At 38.4% G+C, this 23096-nt stretch overlaps 2 protein-coding genes across 2 annotated transcripts; one reads left to right on the forward strand and one right to left on the reverse strand.

The window, feature by feature from the left end:
- Positions 1 to 567: 567 nt before the first annotated feature.
- LOC135473637 (protein FAM114A2-like) lies at positions 568 to 17433 on the reverse strand. The gene is made up of 13 exons (XM_064753499.1): positions 17310 to 17433; positions 15562 to 16218; positions 13956 to 14046; positions 13545 to 13652; positions 11031 to 11236; positions 9786 to 10023; positions 9013 to 9171; positions 7783 to 7871; positions 7375 to 7443; positions 6889 to 7028; positions 6062 to 6134; positions 5038 to 5094; positions 568 to 3326 (listed from the first exon to the last, which is right to left on the reverse strand). The coding sequence occupies exons 2-13, from the start codon at positions 16207 to 16209 to the stop codon at positions 3219 to 3221; spliced, it is 1986 nt and encodes a 661-aa protein (XP_064609569.1). The 5' UTR covers positions 16210 to 16218; positions 17310 to 17433; the 3' UTR covers positions 568 to 3218.
- Positions 17434 to 17467: 34 nt separating this feature from the next.
- Positions 17468 to 21551, forward strand: LOC135473070 (zinc finger matrin-type protein 2-like). Its single transcript, XM_064752868.1, has 6 exons — positions 17468 to 17497; positions 18195 to 18350; positions 19378 to 19448; positions 19699 to 19772; positions 20125 to 20270; positions 20742 to 21551. The coding sequence occupies exons 1-6, from the start codon at positions 17483 to 17485 to the stop codon at positions 20883 to 20885; spliced, it is 606 nt and encodes a 201-aa protein (XP_064608938.1). The 5' UTR covers positions 17468 to 17482; the 3' UTR covers positions 20886 to 21551.
- Positions 21552 to 23096: the final 1545 nt, after the last annotated feature.

Genomic DNA, 23096 nt, shown 5'->3' on the forward strand with positions numbered 1-23096 from the left:
ATCATTTACTTAGCAAGAAATCTTTGTTTGTATTTCCACCATGAGGAATAGCACACTCCAGAATATTTCACCAGTATGACTGCATCCAGGACTTCAGGAAGCATGGGAAAACCACTGTACAACATCAGGCACATGTATCTCAAACACCTACAGATTTACAGCTGTAACACAACCAAGAGCAGAATTTGAACCTAGGACCTCTGGACAAGGCCTAGTGGATCTTCAACATAACCCATTATGTCACTGTGATGTTGTGAGATACCCAGGAAATGTCACAACAGACTTAAAAACTTACCCTAAATCCTCAACAAATTCGACTACAGACGTAATGTTGTTTTGGCATATTACAGGCAGGTTACCTGATCTGGACAGGTTAGTTTATAGTTTCTGTGAAGTTCGTATGTGCCCCTACCTCAATACCTTTTACTCTTCAAAATGTACAAAATTTTGTTTTCAAATGGCATCAAAAGTTGTACTTTATTGGTCGAATTTGTTAAGGATTTAAAGTATTTTTATGTTGTTTCTACAACCAAGAACAAGAGTGAAGTCCAACAAAACATTTACCCATGCATTTATTTACAGCCTGCTTGTCAACAGTCTACATGTACATCTATCACAATATATTTATAATGTATGTACATCTATTCACATTATAATGCCATCTCGCATCTTTGTGATTTACAAGCATGATTATTCGCAGGGCGGAGTATTAAGAAATAGACCCCCTCCCCCAGATAGTTTAAATAAAGCTGGCTCCTTCGTGATCTTTAATGGCCAGTACACTTCCAGTATTGCAAAATACAGGACTTATAAATGATGTCAAGTTACTGCAATAACAGAAATTTGGCTTTCTCTTGACTGTTACATGAAGCAAATAAAATACAGAAACTAATCAATTTAACCATTGTATGATGCATTTTTCTGATGTCGTAGTCCAGATCAAATTTAAAATAACTGAACACAAAGGCAAATAGCATAGAAAAACAGCAATACCTGTATCATATCTTTGTTGCTCACTGTTCTCGGAACAAATTATTCCCTGTAAAGTTCTGAATATGAAATGATCTGTGTTTTCCCACAATACAACTAAACATATGTTTACAAGTAAATATTAGATATGCATGTATTATGGGCAATGGGGCATACAATGTAGAACATGTATTTGATAGAATAAAAGTATACAAGTGACACATGTTATCCATCATGAGTCAACACGCGTATATAGTACATGCCTTATATGTAGTCCGAGACAACAACACTTCCACAGGTCTGAATAAATGTCAATAAAAAAACGACATGAGTGTAATTTTTGGAAAATACATCCCTATACCTTTTAAGACTGTACTCCACTGTTTTACAATATGAAGTTTTACAATATGAAATCTCACTCAAAATCAGAAGAAAAAAAAACTAAAATATGAAACAAAATACTTCATACACAAGTCAAAACAAAACCTTTATCGTGTTTCAAACTTGGAATAACGATAAAGCAAGCTTAATTTTCAAGGTTCTGAATGAGCATTTAGTAGAAGGCTTTCAGCATTACTAAACCACTTCAATAACTATTGTATACACACTAGTAATCTTGTATTTCACTATGACCAGGGAATTTCAAAATTCACAATTCAAATCACCACAAGACTTCCAAATGTTCCATACACAGCCACAAAAGTCAAAACTGTAGAAATTACAAATAAGCATATGGCATATTTTTTAACCCAACAGATTATGGTATCGCGCATGAGGATGCTTACAGCTGGTGACATCAGTTGATATAAGCTGTGATGCAGCATCATGGTCTCTTACATGTACAAGTATGTACTTCTGTTAGGCATCACCTGATGGGATGTCGCAGTCATTAAAGAAAGAAGCATTACCCATTACAAAATGATGTCAGTTAGAACAGTAGTGCCCACTAATCAAATGGCAAAATCAAACTTCTTTCTTCTATAAAAATAGCACTAAAGCAATATGGACACCACAGACCTAAATGGAATACTGGATGAAAAGTCTTACACTGCACAATCGGTGCATGCCACATTCCACTGGTCATCTATCCTAAGAGTTTGAAATGTTGAGAGATTTCACAGTGACCTGAATCCACGCAAAATACAAGTGGACAACATCCAGAAACATTATCAACTAACAGCAAAATAGTAAATTAGATACAAACTAGGTAAATGTTTTTCATAAATCCAAAGACAATTTGAAGTCTCAATTTCAAAGAGGGATATCATGACACTGTTTAATTCGATGGGTCATCAGATGACAGGAGGGGATTCAGCCTGTGTCTTTTCTATTGTAGCTTCCTTCACCACATATAACAACAGCTGAAATGATGATAGAGTCCAATTTGGTATGTCATCTGATCAGGTGACAGGAAGGGATTCAGCCTGTATCTGTTCTATCCTAACTTCCTTCACCACATATAACAACAGCTGAAATGATGATAGTGTCCAATTTGATGTGTCATCTGACCTGGTGACAGGAAAGGATTCAGCCTGGGTTTGTTCTATCGTAGTTTCCTTCACCACAGGTAGCAATAGCTGAAATGATGACAGTGTCTAATTTGATGTGACAGGAAAGGATTCAGCCCGTGTCTGTTCTATCGTAGTTTCCTTCACCACAGGTAGCAATAGCTGAAATGATGACAGTGTCTAATTTGATGTGTCATCTGACCAGGTGACAGGAAAGGATTCAGCCCGTGTCTGTTCTATCATAGTTTCCTTCACCACAGGTAACAACAGCTGAAATGATGACAGTGTCTAATTTGATGTGTCATCTGACCAGGCGACAGGAAGGGATTCAGCCTGGATCTGTTCTATCGTAGTTTCCTTCACCACAGGTAACAACAACGGAGATGATGACAGTGTCTAATTTGATGTGTCATCTGGCCAGGTGACAGGAAGGGATTCAGCCTGTGTCTGTTCTATCCTAACTTCCTTCACCACATATAACAACAGCTGAAATGATGACAGTGTCTAATTTGACGTGTCATCTGACCAGGTGACAAGAAGGGATTCAGCCTGGATCTGTTCTATCGTTGTTTCCTTCACCACATATAACAACAGCTGAAATGATGATAGTGTCCAATTTGATGTGTCATCTGACCAGGTGACAGGAAGGGATTCAGCCTGTGTCTGTTCTATTGTAGCTTCCTTCACCACAGTTAACAACAGCTGAAATGATGACAGTGTCTAATTTGATGTGTCATCAGATCAGGTGACAGGAAGGGATTCAGCCTGTGTCTGTTCTATCGTGGCTTCCTGCACCACAGGTAACAACAGCTGAAATGCATCCTGAATGTAGGTGCTGCTATTAGAAGCCTGCAAACAAAAGAAACAAGACAATGCTGGAATAGAAATCACCTGCCTGGAGTCATGTTACAAAGAGTGTCTACTTGTAGCACAGCTGTCTCAGTATGGACATATTTATAATGCTGTCTCACTGGAACATTCTGTTCATCACACTAAATAAGACTGCCAATCAAATTATAGTAAAATCATGGCACCTCTTGTCGCTGTCAATGGCCTATCTACATGAGATAATCTCAAACCAAGAACTGCATGTACCTATATCATGTATTCTCAGCCATAGTGATCTCTCTCAACTGACTTGGGATAGAAGCTGAACCACTTCACTGCCAAGGGTGATGCCCTACAACAGCAGTGACTTGCCGAGCTGAGAAAGAACACCTCCCTCATAATGTGTGTGATGTACTTATTATTCGCTGGAATTTATTTTCGTGGATTTTCTCCAAAAATATGTTTGCAGGAGTTAATTTTCATGTATTTAAGAAAATACTGAAAAGCAAATCTTAAAATCTTCCAAGATATAATAGGGCCAAAATTATTCAAGCACGTCAAACAGGTATCATCATGGGTGGCTTTAATCCTCCTATGTTAACTGCGCTAATCCTCATGATTTGGATCAGGGATTAAAACTATGGGGATGGATTATCACTACGTAAGAAGATTACTTTCGCACCTACTGTGAGCAGTACTCAAACAGGTGTCACTTCTTTTCGAATCACTGACGAGTACTTTTAAACACCTGACAACCTTTTGAGCGGTTCAATGCAAAACATATGAGTTTACCATTATCGGCACCAGTCACTCATTCTTTATCAAGCAACACAGTAAGTTTTGCATTGTTTTCAGTTTTAATCGTCCTCTAAAGTAGGTCAGAAACCGTAAATATTGCCGTAGCTGTCAACAGCCATTGTGTTGCTGTACACATTTCACAGTGTGTTAGTAGCTCACTCATTGGGCCATGGGAGAGACATAGCCAATGGGATAGCATGTATCAGAGCGACATTCATTAAAAGCCAGCAAATGCTGGTATCTACTTTTCTTTCACTTTACGGGAATAGCAAAGACTGATCAAAATAAAGACAAATAAACTCCCACTTTGTTTTATACCCACCAAGCCTTAGCACCAGAGTTTGTATATATTTAAACCATAATTTCCCTTCCCTACCGTTAAAAAATTAAGCTGGCCCGTCAGGCTTTCTTAGCACAACTTCTGTCACCCTGGCAAAACTTTCACTCCATTATTACTACTACCTGTAGTATGTGATTCAATATTGGATATTTTTTTCGCTGGAATTATTTTTCGCGGTAAATCCGCGAAAAAATTAGTTTCACGCCAAAATTAAGTACTTCACAGTATTGCATTGGCCAATTTGTTTAGAGTTGTCAGAGCATCTGCCCCAAAGCTATCTATCATTCAGTGCATTTGCATTATGCCATCTAGAGCTATTCCCAGGCCTTCCAATCACATAAAACATTTCCGAGAACAGTCTGTGGTCATTTACAACTCAGTTTCACAGGCCTTCCAATCACATACAACATTTCCGTGAACAGTCTGTGGTCATTTACAACTCAGTTCCACAGATTTTTTATACGGTTTTTAATACATCTAAAAAAAGTGCTACCCACCCTTCCCAGCCTCCTACCTCTCCGTGTAAAAGACAACTCTTAAAGCTTCAAAAGTCTGCACTATTCAGTCTCAGGGATTTCTGATCTTCAAACTCACCTCCAAATACACATTGGTAATAAAGGTGTTCACCGACTCACTGTCTTCTGTGCCTTCCTGGAATGGAGAATTATATAAAGCAAGAGAAGTTATGTGTATACGTGTTGAGCTACAAGTATAGACTATTACTCTGCCACATGAAATCAATACCGAATGCAGTACTGACTGAAAAATGTTAAATTATCTAGTCATAATAAATAATAATAATAAATGGGCCTAAATATGATGCAGGCATTCAATACACATTCCAGGCGGAACAAGGGCAATAACTCTGCTACTACTGCCATCCTGTTTATTGAGTGTTATTTAGGATGTGGTTATTTGGAATTAAAATGTATAGACTTAAACATATTATCTATTATGATAACTGTGAATCATATTATGCTGACTGTGTCTTCCTTTTTACAGCTAAAGGCCCAACACAAGATACGCTAATAAATAAATGAGCTCAGACAGTTCTTTTTCAACCACACAACACGTCAGCTTCAGTTGCCATATTACCTATTCTATAGTATATATCAGAAGTAAAGTCATGAATCATATTTGGGCCAGCATGTCAGAATATCTTGGAAATTAGGGAAATAAAGTCTCTTATTGCTAAAATACTGACTTGCAACCAACGTTGAAATATACAGTGCATGGTTATTTTTTGTCAGCCCTATCAAATTGGCTTGGAAACCAAAAAAATGATCAGACACATCCATCAGTCATCTTATTGACAGATCATGTTTACAGTCTGCCACAGAGCTGTTGACTTATACCATGCTGATAACAAATGAGTGGAATCAAGATGGTTGGTGGACACAACTTATTGATTATTGACCTGCTAGGCCAAGTTGAGTGTGTTCAAAAGACTTTGTCTTAGGTAGGGAACATAATAAACATTTTCCTGATGTTTTCCTATTCTCAAAGTGTGTTTATTCTATTTCTTACATACAATATTGTACAACAGGGTATGTCATGCAGGGTTGACTGGTAGGTAACAAACCACAAAATGCGTCTAACAATCTCTGTTCATACTCACAGCAGCTTTGTTGAGACACTTTGTGAATTTGGATGAGAGTATACCAACTTCTGTACACACAACCTTTGTAACACTGTAAGAGAGAGACATTACCCTGTACATGAGGTACAACTTGTGACTTGTAATCCACATCAGATCACTACAGCTTCTTCTAATTGTTCAGAGAGGCATGGAAGCTACCTGTAACTTCTAAGGCGACCTTTATCGTAGGTCTTACATCGTCATAGTAGTGTCATGCCCATACGTTATGTGTGCTTTGAGAAATGGTCCTCAGGGCCTTTGTTGGCTCAGTTATCTAAGGTGTCTCCAGGTGGAAACCACAAGCCCACATAAACCTATCAGGTCAAATGGCTCCTTGACATTGATTCAATGTGCTTTTCAGGTACATGTCCGTGATGAGAAATATGGCTATTCAAAATCAGTCTGGGTCTGCCAGCAATCTGCAAATGGTCACGGGTTTCCCCCAGGCTCTGCCCGGTTTCCTCCCACCATAATGCTGGAAGCCATCGTATAAGTGAAATATTCTTGAGTACGGCGTAAAATACCAACCAAATAAATGAACAAATAAAATAAAATCAATCCGTTTCATCAATAGAAGCAACTACTACCTAACAGTCAGAAATCAGTTTGTTTGGGGTGTATTTAATTAAAAATCAAGATTTCTGTTTCCTCCTTTTCTGATAAAAAGTCAATAGAAGAGCAGTGTAATACACATCAAACAAAACTAATGGTAGGATATGGCAGAAATCTTGCCAGCAGAATAAAATCTAAGGTACAACTCTACTTACGTACTACTGTTACTACATCTCAAGGCCAGAAATACAAACCTGGCAAGCGCCTTAGCCCTGTCCAGCATGTCTGTGTCATGGTCACCCTGTAACAGGAGAAGCTCCCCTGCCTTGTGGTATTGCTCTACCGTCTTCGCCGTCAACTCTGCCAAGGCCTGGATTGACATTTTGTGAATTTCCTGTAAGCAATGATCAGTAAAAATTAGGTTAATCTTAAAATTAAAGATAAAAGTTTATAAATACTGTAATCATAAATTCTCCAAACATGACTGGAAATGATGAAAAACAATAGCAATCAATCCTACACAGAATTTGGAACACTTTGTTGGTCAACACCCAAGGGCTGATAAGCACTTTTTCAGAAGTTTATACAGATAAATATATATCTTGAGTGCAGAGTTTACACTCTACTCAAGAGTATTTTCACTTATATCACGGCAGCTCCAAGATCTTCCCAGTTAATCTTTGTGTCTTAGAATTTTTAGCCCAAAGTTTACTTTACAACACTTTTACATGACTGCATACCTTTGGACTTGAAGAGGACTCTCCCTCAGAATCTAGGCTGGTGAGCCAGTAATGAACTTTGGCTTGTACCTACAAATAAACAAACAAACAATACGCTCCTTTTACGAAACTGTTAATTTAATAATGGTCTGAAGCAAATGTAACAGAAGAGATATATTCACTAAATCTTTGAGGTTTTACACTGTATAAAATGACTATGTTACAAAATGAATTTGAAAATAATGAAAATCTCACTATTCCTATTTCGTTAAAAAAAACTTGTATATGTACAAAATGATCATTGCTGCAAAAAAAAGTTATTAAAGTCTTTTACGAAATGTAATTCATTCATTTATTTATTTCACTGACAATCTTAGAAATCTCCTGCCAGAGATGCATTCATAAAATACATATAGCCCTGTCACTTACAGCACAGAGTTTGGCAGGTGAAGTTCCCTTGTGAAATTCTGACAGATGGGAGGAAATTAACTTGTGGAAGTCATGCTCGATATCTTCTTCTGCAAAAAGAACAAAACATTATCTGTTACTGTACTTCAACCCTTCCCCCTTCTTTCATCCTAATAGGGCAGTTTCATGCTCAAACTCTATAAAAAAATAAAGTACTACTGTACCATGTGACTTGTTAAAACTATCATCCTCCCACTATTGTGACATTCATCTACTGATCACAAGTCTGGCCATGTTTTGGAGACACAAATGGCACCTCATTTCTTCAGGAACTTCTCAAGTTCACAAACATTCAGCTCCTCAATTTTCTCCATCATTCATCTACTCTGAATATATTTTGGTGAAACTTTTTTTTTAGATGCTAATGTTATGGTAAATGTAATAAAAAATAGTTGTGTAACATATAGGTTATATGGCACAGTAGGATTTTTGTTTATAATTACTATTAAACTTTTTTCAGCACATTAAAGATTTTAAACTCAAAACTTCTGTATTGGTCTCTACTTCCCTTTTTCATATGGCAGCCATATTTGATCAGAGGCGAGGCTCAGTACACAAAATCACTTCCTAGTCAATATGTGACAAAGGCCTAAAATATTGCCCATTCTCACATGGCGGTCACGTAAGATCAAAAATGTGGCTTGGTATACAAAGTCACTTTTTGATAAAAGCTTTACTAAAAATGTAAAGAGTAAGTGAGTGCTTGGGGTTTAACGTCGTACTCAACAATTTTTCAGTCATGTGACGACGAAGGAATCCTTAGGGTGCATGTACGTGTAATGTGCCTCCTTGTAGCAGGACGGATTTCCACAGCTCTTTTATCTAGTGCTGCTTCACTGAGACAACTTACCGAAGGCAAGTAAGCCGCCCCGCCCGAGCCATTATACTGATACGGGTCAACCAGTCGTTGCACTATCCCCTTCATGCTGAATGCCAAGCGAGGAAGTTACAACTTCCTCTTCTAAAGTCTTAGGTGTGACTCGATCAAGGATTGATCCTGGATCTACCGGTCTCGAAGCGGACGCTCTACCAACTGTGCTATCCGGGCCGGTCAAAAATGTAAAGAAAATTGGTACCTATGGAATATATACCTATATATACCTATAACACAAAGACATGACGGGACGCTGTTAAATATCTGTGGAGAATTTTATCTCTTTGTTAAAGATTTACAACCTGATTAATCCTTACCGTCTTCATCTAAATCTTCCAGCTCAAAAGCCTCTTTCAGCTCCACAAGTTTCTTCTTAAGAACTGCCAAGTTTTCTGGTGAACCAACCGCTAACAATGCCTGCACCCTGTTTTCTGCTTGGTTAGACAGCATCTCTAGCGCTTCAAGGTTCACCAATCCTAAAACAACCAAGGACAGCAAACTAAACTGAACTGATGAAAATTCAGGTTAGGCAACACAGCTTTTATTTTGTGTTGTATGGGCGAGCAGACACTAAAAAATCCAAAAATGGAACAAAAATAACTTTTCTATTACCGTATGTAAACATGTCTTCAACAGGAAAAAGTGTTGGGAAATCCACATCTTCCCAAAATTAGGCCAAGTTTATTCTTGTTTCTACATTCTCCTCTGACAACGAAAATAAACGACTCTAACCACAAAACCACTATGTGTATATGTTCCTACCCATAATTATAAATAATAACCGCATGCAGAGACATCAGCTAGTGTGACTATCTGAAAACATGACACAGCAGACAATAACACAAGCTGTGCTAACACCTATCACGCCATAATAATCACATGCAGAGACATCGGCTAGTGACTATCTGATAACATGACACAGCAGACAATAACACAAGTTGTGCCAACACCTATCGTGCCATAATAATCACATGCAGAGACATCAGCTAGTGACTATCTGATAACATGACACAGCAGACAATAACATGAGCTGTGCCCACACCTATCACACCTTCTCCACACAGGGTGAAACTTGTGAATGTTTGTATACCTTGATACTCATCAAACATAGCTCCAAACTGGGCCTGCCTCAACTCCTCGTATTCTGCCTCAAGACGCGAGTTTTCCTCTGCCTGGACTTTGGCGTCACGCAGGATGGATGACAGGTTTGGTTTGTTGCCTCCCTTTATGGCATCTTTTAACCCAGGGTCATGTTCAGACAAGGCATCATATGTCTTTTTCCCTATTGTCTCCAGCACATCCAAGCCCCCAGTCATCAGTGACTTCCCCTGAATTCATATACACAAAAGAATAATCCTCACAGGTTTTAAAGTTTTACAGTTTGTGTCCACTATTATAGCTAACTTCAGACAAGAATGTGTAAATATTTAAGCTGTAAGAAGGAAAGAAAAAACACCCACACCATTTTCATCTTTAAGGTTTGATATTATTCTAAGTTTGGGACATACACATGTATATCATAGTCTCAGATAAAGTCAAACTTGTGAACATGAGACTGCCAATAAATCTGTAAGTTGGTTTGACATATTCATGTCCATGGGTCTCTTCCAATTTATTTGTCGGCCTCCAAATAATGCTTACAAGTAAATTGCAATGTCATTATACAGTGTAAAATTAACTTCACACCCCTGACACAAGCCAAAGTAAATCAAGAGTAATGAGAAACATGGGTTAGCTTGCGGAAAGAATTATCAGAAAATGGTTGTACCCGACCAGTTTTCAAAATATACCTCAGACATTGAACAAAACAAATCACTATACTAAAAAATTATGGATTCACATTTAACTTTTATATGCTGTGGTACAACATATAAAATCAACATATAACATTAAAGGCTGATTTGACTGATTTATGTGATTTTTGTCTTGTGCCAAACCCAAAAATTTTTCACTCCTACAATGGCAGCCAGTTTTATGGGTGGAGAAAATCAGAGTGCCTGGAATAAACCACCCACCTTAGACAAGTTACTGGCAAACTCTCCCAAATGTGGCATGTCATATTGGTGCAAAGCATGCGGCCTCCAGCTACTTCATACAATGGAAGTAGGGAATTCTAGGGAATTCTAGAAAATTCTTTTTGCTAGAATGGGATTGAAGGCACCTCTTGTGCGTCCTGGTGATTGGATGGCAAGTCTCTTCGGTCATGACCCACTCCTCCAGCAATGCTGGATATCAATTTAACAACGCTATTATCAGCCTTTACCTTTCACTCTGTTTTGCAACAATTTTTGATTAAATGACACAATTTCGAAAACAGACAGAAAAAGATCTTTACCGTATCACTGACAAGGTGAGTAAGATTGGACACACCCCAGCCCGACAGCCATCCACCACCTTTGGACTCTCCCGCAGCTCTCGTTTCAGAAGTAGACACCCCATCCCCCTTGGATGCTTGAGGCTCCTGAACATTATCTTTTTTCTGTTCCTCTTTAGTTTGACTTTCAGAAACTTGTTTACTGTCTTCATTAGATTTTGTTTCACCTACAAAAATTCAATACGAAGACATCATCAGTATAACAATATGGAAGTAAAATTAAAGCTGTTATGTTCCTTAAAGCGATACCGGTGGCCAAGCATCAAGAACCAATTGAATGTCAAATAAGAAAACACTATGAAAGTAATGCACTGAACTAATTTGCCATGATCAGAAAAATTAAGCTTTGGAAAACATCTGTTTACCAAAAGATGCTTACAAACATAACGATGAATAGCTTTATTTAACTGTTAAAGTATACAGACAATGGATAATCCAATAAATTCAACCTACAAGTGTACAAATTGTAACAGGACTTACAAAAACACGCAACATGGAGAAAAAGTATGACAAAAAACGAAAAATAATCAACTGGGTTTGAACCCCACACTACTAGATATCATATACAATGCATCTAGTGCTGAAAACCACAACAGTGTCTTGATCGAGTTAGGCCTTGGTGATCACCGCACCTGGTTGAGCTAGACACATGGTGTGCAATCACCCCATTCTAGGGCCCCATCTGGTTTGTCTGGGCTCAGTACAGTTTTGAGATCAGGCGAGGATAGAGTGCGTGTAGGTGACTGGAAATGTTAGGAGACTATTAAGATATGAAATTTTGGTCTAAATAGTTAGAGGGAACAAGCAGTGTTGTCTGATGTTTTCTCAGTCCAAAGCCATGGAGTATGGTTTCATAGTTACTTTTTTGTGTGGCATCGTAAAGCCTGTCTCTTCCTTATGGGCATGTAAGGTCTAGACCTGAACAGAAACTGGAAACCGCAATATGTCTTTAACGGTTGAATTTGGCCTCATAAGAGGAACATGTTTTGGGCTCATCATGACTCAAGGTACATGTGTAGATAGACATTTTTTGTATATCGCCATGGCTTTGGACTTACATTCATGATAGCATGGGGATATGGGGGAATGCCGCCGGGATTGTTGAGAATTACCCATGCTGTATTGCGAACAGGGCTGGCTTTACGTGCAAACATTCAAAAACATTCAAAATTGTCCGTTCATAGCTTTGGAGAGGAGGGAGAGTTGTTCATTTCTCGATTTGAGTGACAGGCGGCTGACCTATGGAGTAGGTTACATGCAGCACATTTTACCTCCAAAGTCTATGTTAAATGCACACGCTTACATTTCTATTTCTGAAGTAGAGTTGTGTCATTTAAATATTTCTAGCGAGAGAACTACAGATCGTAGCTCAAATCCGTTGGCATGCACCAGAAACTACATGTCTTGGGCTACAATTTGGTGCAAGTCTCAGATTTGTAGCTTTTGTAGATCTTGAGTTACAGGTCATTGAAATTACATGACTGAAAAAAGTTTTTGACCATATCTCAAAAAGTTACAGGTAGGCAAAATTCGAAAGCAGATTCAGAATCAGCATTGCCAAATATTGCGAACAGATGAAAACATTATCAATCTTGTTCCAACTGAGATCACTCTACCAGCATATCAAATTTCAAAAGAATCCATTCATTGGTTCTTAAGAAGATTTTTGAACATTTTTATCAAAATCCACGATGGCTGCAATGTCGCATGGCCCAAGTTAACCAAAAACAGCCAAATTTGCCTTGTAACCTTGTTCCTAAAATCACCAAATTTCAACAAGGCCCAATAAAATCTTTTCATTTTACAGCTCATAAAGCTTTCAAAAAGCTTTTAAAAACAATGGAAGAAAAATAATAAAAATCCAAACGATTTCAATAATAATAATAATAATAAAATTATGCTTTGAAGAGCAAAGCTAATCAAAAAGTTGAGTCAACTGAATCTTTGTTGACATAAAACTGAACCAAGTTAATAAATATTGGTTGATTAGTTTTACACAGCCAAGGATTTGAATGTTGATGACTATAACTGAGAACGAAAGAATGACCAATATCACCTCACTTACAACTATAATACTGTTTATCCACATTGTATCAAATAATAGGTAACAAGCGAAAACTGTTCTAAAGCAATTTCAGGTATGTCTGTTTATGACACCTACAATATATGTTTTTTATAGAACTTTTAAAAGTATCAAACAGCAAGTAAAAGTAGACCTACTTCTCTTAGGAATATACTGTATTACACCGGCTAACCAGAAGTATTTTTCAAATGACACAATTTACTTGATCCTGATTGATTACCCACATTATACACCCACTTAAGAGTTGTCATATTTTTCACCTGCACCAGGACGATCAGATGTATAGCAAACCAGAGTGCCTGGAGTGTATGATCACCCTTCACCAGCTACACCAGACAATTCCCCTGACTTAATTCTGCCTTCAATGATTAAGAATACAAAAGTACACGTACCTGTCTCTACCTGACCCTCATCCTCCTTGTCACTTCTGACAAGCTCCTCTGGTGGGGGAGCCCCTAGGCTAGTCTCTACTGTCTCCAGGACTGTATTGAGCCCCTCTCCTCAAAGTCAGAATAAAGGCATCAATGATGTGATGAAATTAAAGCTAATCATCTCAACCATTATGCAAGTACAATTTCTTTCAAATGGAAAATAAAGCAGGGAAATTTTTTTCTTTAGTCATATCCCATTTTTACTGCTCACTCAGATTCCCATTTGTCTGTAAAACACATGTAAATAGATAAAAACATAAATGTATCATCATTACAAGATTAGATTTAGCGTAGTATTAATGTTATGGAACATTAAGTCCTACGGACAGATATTCCTTAACCAAAAGGGTCCATGTACTGTATTGTACTTACCCACTTGGTTAGTGAATGTCGACACAGAAGCCGTGGCTACATTGACAAGAGATGATCCCCAGCTAGACCAGCCTCCCCACCCAGACTCTGTCTGAAATATCAACAAAGACAACATTGTTACATTGACTAGTGATGATCCCCAGCTAGACCAGCCTCCCCACCCAGATTCTGTCTGAAATATCAACAAAGACAACACTGTTACATTGACAAGTGATGATCCCCAGCTAGACCAGTCTCCCCACCCAGATTCTGTCTGAAATATCAACAGACAACATTGTTACATTGACAAGTGATGGTCCCCAGCAAGACCAGTCTCCCCACCCAGATTCTGTCTGAAATATCAACAAAGACAACATTGTTACATTGACAAGTGATGATCCCCAGCTAGACCAGTCTCCCCACCCAGATTCTGTCTGAAATATCAACAAAGACAACACTGTTACATTGATCAGTGATGATCCCCAGCTAGACCAGCCTCCCCACCCAGATTCTGTCTGAAATATCAACAAAGACAACATTGTTACATTGACAAGTGATGATCCCCAGCTAGACCAGTCTCCCCACCCAGATTCTGTCTGAAATATCAACAAAGACAACATTGTTACATTGACAAGTGATGATCCCCAGCTAGACCAGCTTCCTCACCCAGATTCTGTCTGAAATGTAAACAAAGACAACATTGTTACATTGACAAGTGATGATCCCCAGCTTAACCAGCCTCCCCACCCAGACTCTGTCTGAAATGTCAACCAAGACAACATTGTTACATTGATCAGTGATGATCCCCAGTTAGACCAGCCTCCCCACCCAGACTCTGTCTGAAATATCAACAAAGACAACATTGTTACATTGACAAGTGATGATCCCCAGCAGGACCAGCCTCCCCACCCAGACTCTGTCTGAAATATCAACAAAGACAACATTGTTACATTGACAAGTGATGATCCCCAGCTAGACCAGTCTCCCCACCCAGATTGTCTGAAATATCAACAAATACAACACTGTTACATTGATCAGTGATGATCCCCAGCTAGGCCAGCTTCCTCACCCAGATTCTGTCTGAAATGTAAACAAAGAAAACAATGTTACATTGACAAGTGATGATCCCCAGCTTAACCAGCCTCCCCACCCAGACTCTGTCTGAAATGTCAACAAAGACAACACGTTACATTGATCAGTGATGATCCCCAGTTAGAACAGCCTCTCCATACAGGCTCTGTCTGAAAAGTCAACAAAGACAACATCGTTATGCTTTACCGATACTTTTTGATCTTCAATCCTCCTCACACACTTTGATGCGCATGAGCGTTGTTATGTGCACCTCAATCTCTCACGAAAGTTTAACCTAGCCATTTGGACCCTTCCTTGACTTGATATCATGGTAGTGGCACACAGAAAACTGTAATTTATAATTTAAAGGCAACTTCTATCCCATCAATGACATCATCAACCGTAGAGCTAAAAATTTCAGTGATGATTTGAGTCTAATGTCCACCTTCCTTTCCCCCACAAAAGTGAGAAAAAAGCAAAGAAACAAATAAAACAGCATGCCAAAATCAATCATGTACACGGGTGCATGGTACCAGTACATGTACTCCACACTAACCTGTTGTTGAGAGGAATCTGCTGTAGTTGTGTCTGAGCTGGTGGAAGTATCTGCTACTGATGAAACATCCCTGTCAATGGTCTGGTCCAATACATCTGATGTCTCTTTATCCTTGCTTGAATCAAATTTCTCTGAGTTTTCCTGCTTCAATTGTTCAGAGTCAGATACAGTTTTAACATTTTCTTTAGATTCAGTTTCAGTAGCCAGTTTTGAGCTGTCAGAAGCTACAGGCTTGGTCTCTGCAGAATCCTGATCTGTATCATCTGATTTGTTCTGCAATGTCATCTTATCCACTTCATCTGCCACAACACCTGCAACAGCTGTTTTATCACCATTACCTGCACTCTCTGTTTCTTTTATGCCATCATTTGAATCTTTCTTATTTTTGTTATCTTTCCTCTTCTGTTTGGAGTTTTTACCTTTTCTCTTTGTACCAGACCTGTCATCTGCTTTGGAAACTGCCGCATCAGTTTTTCGTGCTGTATCCCCTGAGGCTTGGTTTGCTGACGTCCCTTTCTTACTCTTCTGGGTTTCCTTCCCACTCTGGCTGACTGGCTTCTCTGCAGCACTGGATGCGATGGTAGTCATCTTTGCTGAGGCAGTGTCTCCCTCATCAGCACTGGCAAACTCTTCCTCCGAATCAGACATGTTTAGACCCTGGAACATATACAATGCAGGCATGAAGCCAAACTACAATGCCAGGATAAAGACAAATAACAGAGGAAGACAAGACTATGTGAACAGCAGAACATTATAAAATTCGGGGGGGCTGAGGCAGTGAAAGTAGTATCCCATCGCGTCAGGTGAAGGTTCAGGGGCCACCTAGGCCCCGGAAGCTCCCGCCATTTATATCACAGGAGGCGCAATTTAGGCAATTTCTGGTGAAAAATCTGGTGATAAATCCAGGATTTATGCACGTTTCCCTTTATTTATGTAGCATTTTTATTCAAACCGCTCAGTTAATGTCATTTGGTCTATAGAAAAAAACCTTATTTCATTTTAATTGCTGGAAGCAGGACTTCAACTTCCCTAGCCAACAAAAACCTGCCCTCCCCCAACAATACCCCCCCCCCCCACCTCTTCTGCTGTCTATGCACAATGCTGCCTCTTCAACTAAGTTGTGTCTGCATGTTACATATATGTATTAAAAAACAATGTGTCACAAAGGTTAGTCTGTATTAATTGTTCTGTACATTCACAACAGCCACACTGTTCAATTTTGTACCACTATATCAAGACACCTAGAGGTTTTCCTGTAATTGCTATTTTTGTATACCTGGGCATTTCCCTCCTTATGTTTTAATTCTTACATTTACTTGGTCAGTTGATGTACCACAAATAAAACAATCATGTTTAACTCACTGAACTACCTAAGTGCCCTCTCAGCTGGGTTTTGAGCCAAACCATCCAACAGATATTTTGCTCAGCATATACTGGACCACAGGAACTTGTAGCATGGTGCTATGATCTCTCCTGCATGGCAGTGACAGCATATTAGAGGTATCACCATTTTCCTATCTAACTAACTATCTAACACCGAGTAACTGCTTAATTTTTGTGATCGCGTGCACTTTTAGCTTCATGTTTTAAGTTACTGGCTTTAACATGTGGTTTACATCCACGCTCATTTCTTTTTCTTCTTGCAACCAGAAAGGGCACATTTGATTTGTGATACTACAAATCATGATGATGACAGCTTCACTGCTATTACTTCCTTCTTTTAACAACTGTAATTTCAGTATGCTTACCAAAATATAGTTTTTCCTGATCTAAAATCCACACAGACACCTGTGAATAACAAACTTGGAACAGCAAGTAACACAAACTTTGTCACAGCCACGTCAACCTCAATCCTTATTTTGTTGTTGCTGTTCAGCGTTGGCGCATGCGTGTTGGTAATTGCCACATTTCCGGAAAAACAATGGCTGCAAACGAGGTCTGTCAATTAGCCGTTTTTCTGTATGAAAACGCACATTCTGCTGCAGTTGTGTTTCCTTTGTTTAATATTGAACGATAGACATCAGTTATTCTCCATCGTAACTTGAATTCAAGTGATTTCCAGCATAAAAATTGTAGCTTCATGAACTGCAGGTTATATATGACGAGAGGCTCAGTTTTCGTCATAATCTTGACGGTACTTACGCGTAATGATAATGAATGCAATTCTTGTGGGGGGAAGTGTTCGTTGTCCTTGTAGTTTCTCAAGAATGGGGTGGACGTATCAAGAAACAAATGTGAAGTGATCTTCATTTCCGTTCCCGAATTGGTGCAGTTGTTTGTTTCAATTCAATTCAACGGTTCCAGTGCGGTCATGGTTTGATAACACTAAGTAGTCCTTCTAGATGGACTGAGTGTGCTATTTTAAGATTCTGACATTCATCATCAGTGTCACGATGAATGTCAGAATTTTAAGACAGCACACTTAGTGCATTTAGATGGACTAGGTTTGATAGTTCCATTTATTTGCTGTGGTTCTTCCAGGTTCCACTTCAATACCGGAGATGTACAAATAGCTGTAAGGAAGTTGTATTATGATGGCATACTTTAAATGAGGAATTTTTATTGTCAGTTATTGTGGCGTAACAATAATAGAGTAATAAACTTTTTCTCTTCACTGAAAAATTTCTATGCAGCAAAAAGTGTCAACGGGGAGCGATGGAAGAAGAAAATGGGACAAAGAAGAGTTTGAGCGGCTGGCCCGAGAGAGAATTGCAGAGGAGATTGATGACTTAGATAAAGACAGAGAGGTTCCTGTAAAAAGAGAGCTTCTGAAACCCAGAGACTACAGGGTGAGAATAATCATTATCAATACTTCTGTGTTATCCCCCCATCTAAGCAGAGAATGGGGTAGGGGGCTGGCTAAGTGGTTAAAGGTGCTTGCCTTTCCATTGCTAGGACACACAGGGTGTGAGAGATCCAACCCTGCAAAGAACATAGAAATAGTTGATTCTTTAGATCTAGCTGTCCATTAGGGCCTTGGTGACAGTAAAAGGTTGAAAGATCTGAACATCAAACATGGAAAGTTTGTCACTTACTTGCCAGAGGTTTGTGGTTTACATTGGACACTCCGATTTCCTCCACCTATAAAACTGAGTGCCAGCATATAAGTGAAACATTCTAGAGTATGATGTTTTACACCAATCAAATAAATAAATAAGTAACCAACCATAGTTATGGAGATAATATACCCATTCATAGCTTTGACTGTGCATGTGTAAAAGTTTGACCCCTATCTCTGCAGCATTACACTTGCCCCCAAAAAAGAGCTATGAATTTATCTGGTGCTGGTTTCATGAAGCTTACTTAGTGTTAAGTCCTCCTTAGCTAAGTACACTTTATTACTCTACAACATATGTTGTCATGGTAGTTAAGGACTTACTTAGCTAACTGAGCTTCATGAAACCAGTCCCTGGAGATAATTGAAGTAGACAGAAACAAAATTACAGTGGCAAGGAATTAGTATGAAAAATAAAATTAAGTTACTCACTAGGCAAATATTTTTTAAGAAATGTTGTTTTCTTGCTCCATTGTACATGTGCATGTGTAACCATAGACAAACAGATTTTCTACTTGTAATTTAGAGCTTATCACCCCAGTTTTTCCAGTCAATGCTTTCATCAATCAATGAGTTGATCCTGTCCCTCTTTATCCTTTGATTTTTTTTTGTCTGCTAGCAATGATCTTTTGGGTTACAAACACATACGTATACTTAAACGCACAGTATTTATTTAATTTTGCTTAGGAGATGTCACATGTCAACAAGATGCGTAAAGTAAGGTGCTCTTTAGGGTAGTTCACATGCATTTTTGTTGACAGGTTGATTTAGAGTCGTCACTGGGAAAGTCCCATGTCATCACCAAGACAACGCCATCCTCACAGCAGGGAGGGTAAGTGATAGTGTTCTGGTGTAACACATTTTACGCCCATTAGACTATTCGATTAACACATGGTTGATATCTTGTTGACGTGACATATTAAAACATTAAGGTTATGTAAAATAGTTCCTTTGTGAAAAAAAGATTTAAAATAAAATAAACATGAATTTCTAAATGAGCTGCATTATTAAAGAAATGTTTATGAATTGAAATTTTCAAGTTATTTTCAGCTTGTGTTTAAGTAAAGATTATCTTTTTGCAGATATTACTGTAATGTGTGTGACTGTGTTGTCAAAGACTCTATCAACTTTCTGGACCATATCAATGGAAAGAAACGTGAGTTTCATTTTGTTAGTTATGTTTCTGTAATGTCGTAATTGGAAAATTCCCCATTCGAAAAACACCCCCAACTTGCTCAACCATTTGGTATGTTTTTATATTGTGTATTTTGTGTATATTGTGTATTTTCATCACCATTTCATCTCATGCCACTTGATGAGCGCCATCACCCCACAGGAAACAAACCAGCCTTTACAATAGCTGGACAGTGGTGATTCCATGTAACTCTTGAACATAGTGAAGTGAAAATCTAAATTGATGTCAGCATGTTTAACAAAATATGAAATTTAATGTTATGAAACTTTTTTTTTTATTCTGAAATGTTTAGTAGTTACTGTCATATTTTCAGATCAGAGAAATCTGGGTATGTCCATGAGGATAGAGCGATCTTCATTAGACCAGGTGAAGAAAAGGTTTGAAATAAATAAGAAGAAAATGGAAGAAAAGAAAAAGGAATATGACTTTGAAGAGAGAATGAAAGAACTAAGAGAAGAGGTAAAATCAGTGTAACTGGAAATTAAAACTTCAGACGTTAAAGAGTTAGAGACTGCTTCGTGGCTTTAATAGGGGTGGTTGATTTGGTTGTTTGAAAATAAAGCACCTGGTTATGTATGCTATAGGAAGTCAGTGAAACCATGATTAGTTTGAGTATGCAGTGCATTTAGTGCTAAACTTCAAGAAAAATTAAAGTATTTGACTGTACAGCATTTATAGACTTGTTTTATTTAAAACCTATATGTAGTGTCTTCCCCCACCCAGAGGGACCAAACTTTTCACCTAAAGCTAGTTGGCTAAAGCTGGCAACACTGGAGTGTATGCATATGTTTTAACCTTTTCCTATTCTGCAAAAAATAAACCTAAAATTTGAAGAAAGGTATTGTCAGATTCAAATTTTAGTCGGTCTACTGGGGAAACCTGCTTACTTTCTGCATTCTCATTAATTGTGCTTGTGTTTTCTCATTTAAGGAGGAAAAGCAGAAAGCATACAAGAAGGAAAAGAGGAAGGATAGAAAGCGTAAAGCTGACAGTGATATAGATGGGGGAGAGATGGACCCTGACATGGCTGCTGTCATGGGCTTCTCAGGGTTTGGGTCATCCAAAAAGTCCTGAGACTTGTTACAGACAGTGACTGATACTTCCACACTACAGTGTGACTCATCTTCTGTCATAATGATCACTTAGAGAAGTGCTGTGGACTGCAGGGACTTCTCTGAGGGACACATTTCAGAAGATGGTATTGTACAGTGTTGGAGCAGAGGAAAGACTGAGGGAGCATGAGGTGTGGTCTTATCTGCTGTTTGGCAAGCCTTGCTAAAGCATCAACCGTATTTGGAATAAAATGGTGGATTTTTGTTTCCATTAATTCTCTCATCCTGGTAGTGAAATGCATTCAAAATAGGGCCCAAGATGTTCATGTGGAACAAAGGATTAATTTATCTCCCTTTCATTTAACTAACAGGCATCATTACAAGTTGACTGTCCGCTGAGTGAACTACATCAAGTCGACAAGAGTTGGAGAGTGTCAGATAACATCCATGTTAAAATAGTTTTAGAATGTCTCAATTTCCTTTGTGTAAATAAAAAGTGTATAATCGTGCAAAAAAAAAAAATTAATTGGCCTTTATACATGTAGTTGAGTGGTTTATTAGTTAGGTCACACCATTTTAACTTTTTGTTTTACGAGGCAGAATGAATCTTTTTTTCGATGGAGGGTATAAAAATAAAAAGTGAAAAATCATTTTATTCGTGGGTAAGGTGGGCTGTGCAAACACAATACAAAAGGTAAATTTTCAGTGTTTTCATTTGATTTGTTTTTTTAAGTGTCAGTTTGCCTGTAAAACACAAAATAAATTATATGTACCCTAATTACATAATTATGGTGGATATTTGTAGCATAATTAATTTGATTCATTTTATTCTCATGTCATTGTCTGTTGTAATAAGGTTGTTAGTCAGTTTCATAGTTATTTTTTTTCACATGATTTTTTCAGACATTTTACAAATATGGAATGGTATTTTACACTTTTAGATTTCATTGAATTATTCAAGGCATTGAGTGAAAAGACTTTTATGATTGGTAAGCTGTCAGTGAAATGCTGACCACTCATGCCAAGAGTTCACAATTCGTCCCAAAGATAATAATATTTACATAGTGTACATTTTTGCTATGTGTCCCGAATTAGTGAAGGTGCAACCACTGATCAGAACTGTCAGTTATTATTATGTTTGATACTTTCACCATGGTTCTTCAGTGAAGCTGCATTATAAACTCAGCCTTAGGACTCACCTGCAACAACTAGACGCCATCAACATATATAAAACAGACTGTGGAAAGAGGTATTAAATACACCTGAACCAGCCACACACTTTGGAAATAAGATTAATTCACCTGGTTTAAGATCATGTTATAACCATATGAAAATCCCAGTTTAGTGAATGGGGGAAATTTATACTACAGACTTACCACAATACTGAGCATTACACATAGAAGAATACTTGCTAATATAACTTTGGCCACTGTGAGTTCAAGTTCAGCTCATAGTGGCTTCCTCCCCAGTCGTACGTGGGAAGGTCTGAGAAAAACCTGTGGATAGCCGTGCATTTCACTCGGGCTGTGCCCAGTTTCCTTACACCATAATGCTGGCCGCCATCTTACAGGGTAGCATAAACCAATCAAATAAATACACAAACACACATGTACATCTATAGAGAATTGAAAGATTTGCTGAAGGAACACGGATCCAAACTTGCCAAAGGCACACCACACAATAACTTTAGTTGTGAGGAGTTATGGTTTCCTCCACCCTATAAACTAGACTGTAGGTTTGTGATGCACTTGGTGATGTGTTGCGGTATCCTTGACCCTATAAACTAGACTGTAGGTTTGTGATGCAGTTTGTGATGTGTTACAGTATCCGTGACCCTATAATGTAGACTGCAGGTTTGGTGATTTATTGAGGTATCATTCACCCTGTAAACCAGAGAGAAGGTTTGTGATGCAGTTTGTGATGTGTTACAGTATCCGTGACCCTATAATGTAGACTGCAGGTTTGGTGATGTATTGGCGTATCATTCACCCTGTAAACCAGAGAGGTTTGTGATGTAGCCTGTGATGTGTTACGGTATCCGTGACCCTATAATGTAGACTGCAGGTTTGGTGATGTATTGGGGTATCATTCACCCTGTAAACCAGAGAGGAGGTTTGTGATGTAGCCTGTGATGTGTTACGGTTTTCTCCACCTTGTACATCAGACAGGAGGTTTGTGAAGCATTTGGTGATGTGTTACGGTACCCTTGACCCTATAATGTAGACTGTAGGTT

The sequence above is a fragment of the Liolophura sinensis genome, chromosome 8 (assembly GCF_032854445.1).
Source record: "Liolophura sinensis isolate JHLJ2023 chromosome 8, CUHK_Ljap_v2, whole genome shotgun sequence".
NCBI classification, from domain to species: Eukaryota; Metazoa; Mollusca; class Polyplacophora; order Chitonida; family Chitonidae; genus Liolophura; species Liolophura sinensis.

Bases quoted from the DNA above. Each gene is read 5' to 3' on its own strand.
- LOC135473070 (XM_064752868.1), top strand. The intron at 18,351-19,377 runs GTGAGAATAATC...TTTTGTTGACAG, and splicing joins TGAAACCCAGAGACTACAGG to GTTGATTTAGAGTCGTCACT. The intron at 19,773-20,124 runs GTGAGTTTCATT...TCATATTTTCAG, and splicing joins CCATATCAATGGAAAGAAAC to ATCAGAGAAATCTGGGTATG.
- LOC135473637 (XM_064753499.1), bottom strand. From the start codon at position 16,209: ATGTCTGATTCGGAGGAAGAGTTTGCCAGTGCTGATGAGGGAGACACT. The intron at 10,024-11,030 runs GTAAAGATCTTT...ATATGAATTCAG, and splicing joins CTCACCTTGTCAGTGATACG to GGGAAGTCACTGATGACTGG. The intron at 3,327-5,037 runs GTGAGTTTGAAG...TTTTGTTTGCAG, and splicing joins TTACCAATGTGTATTTGGAG to GCTTCTAATAGCAGCACCTA.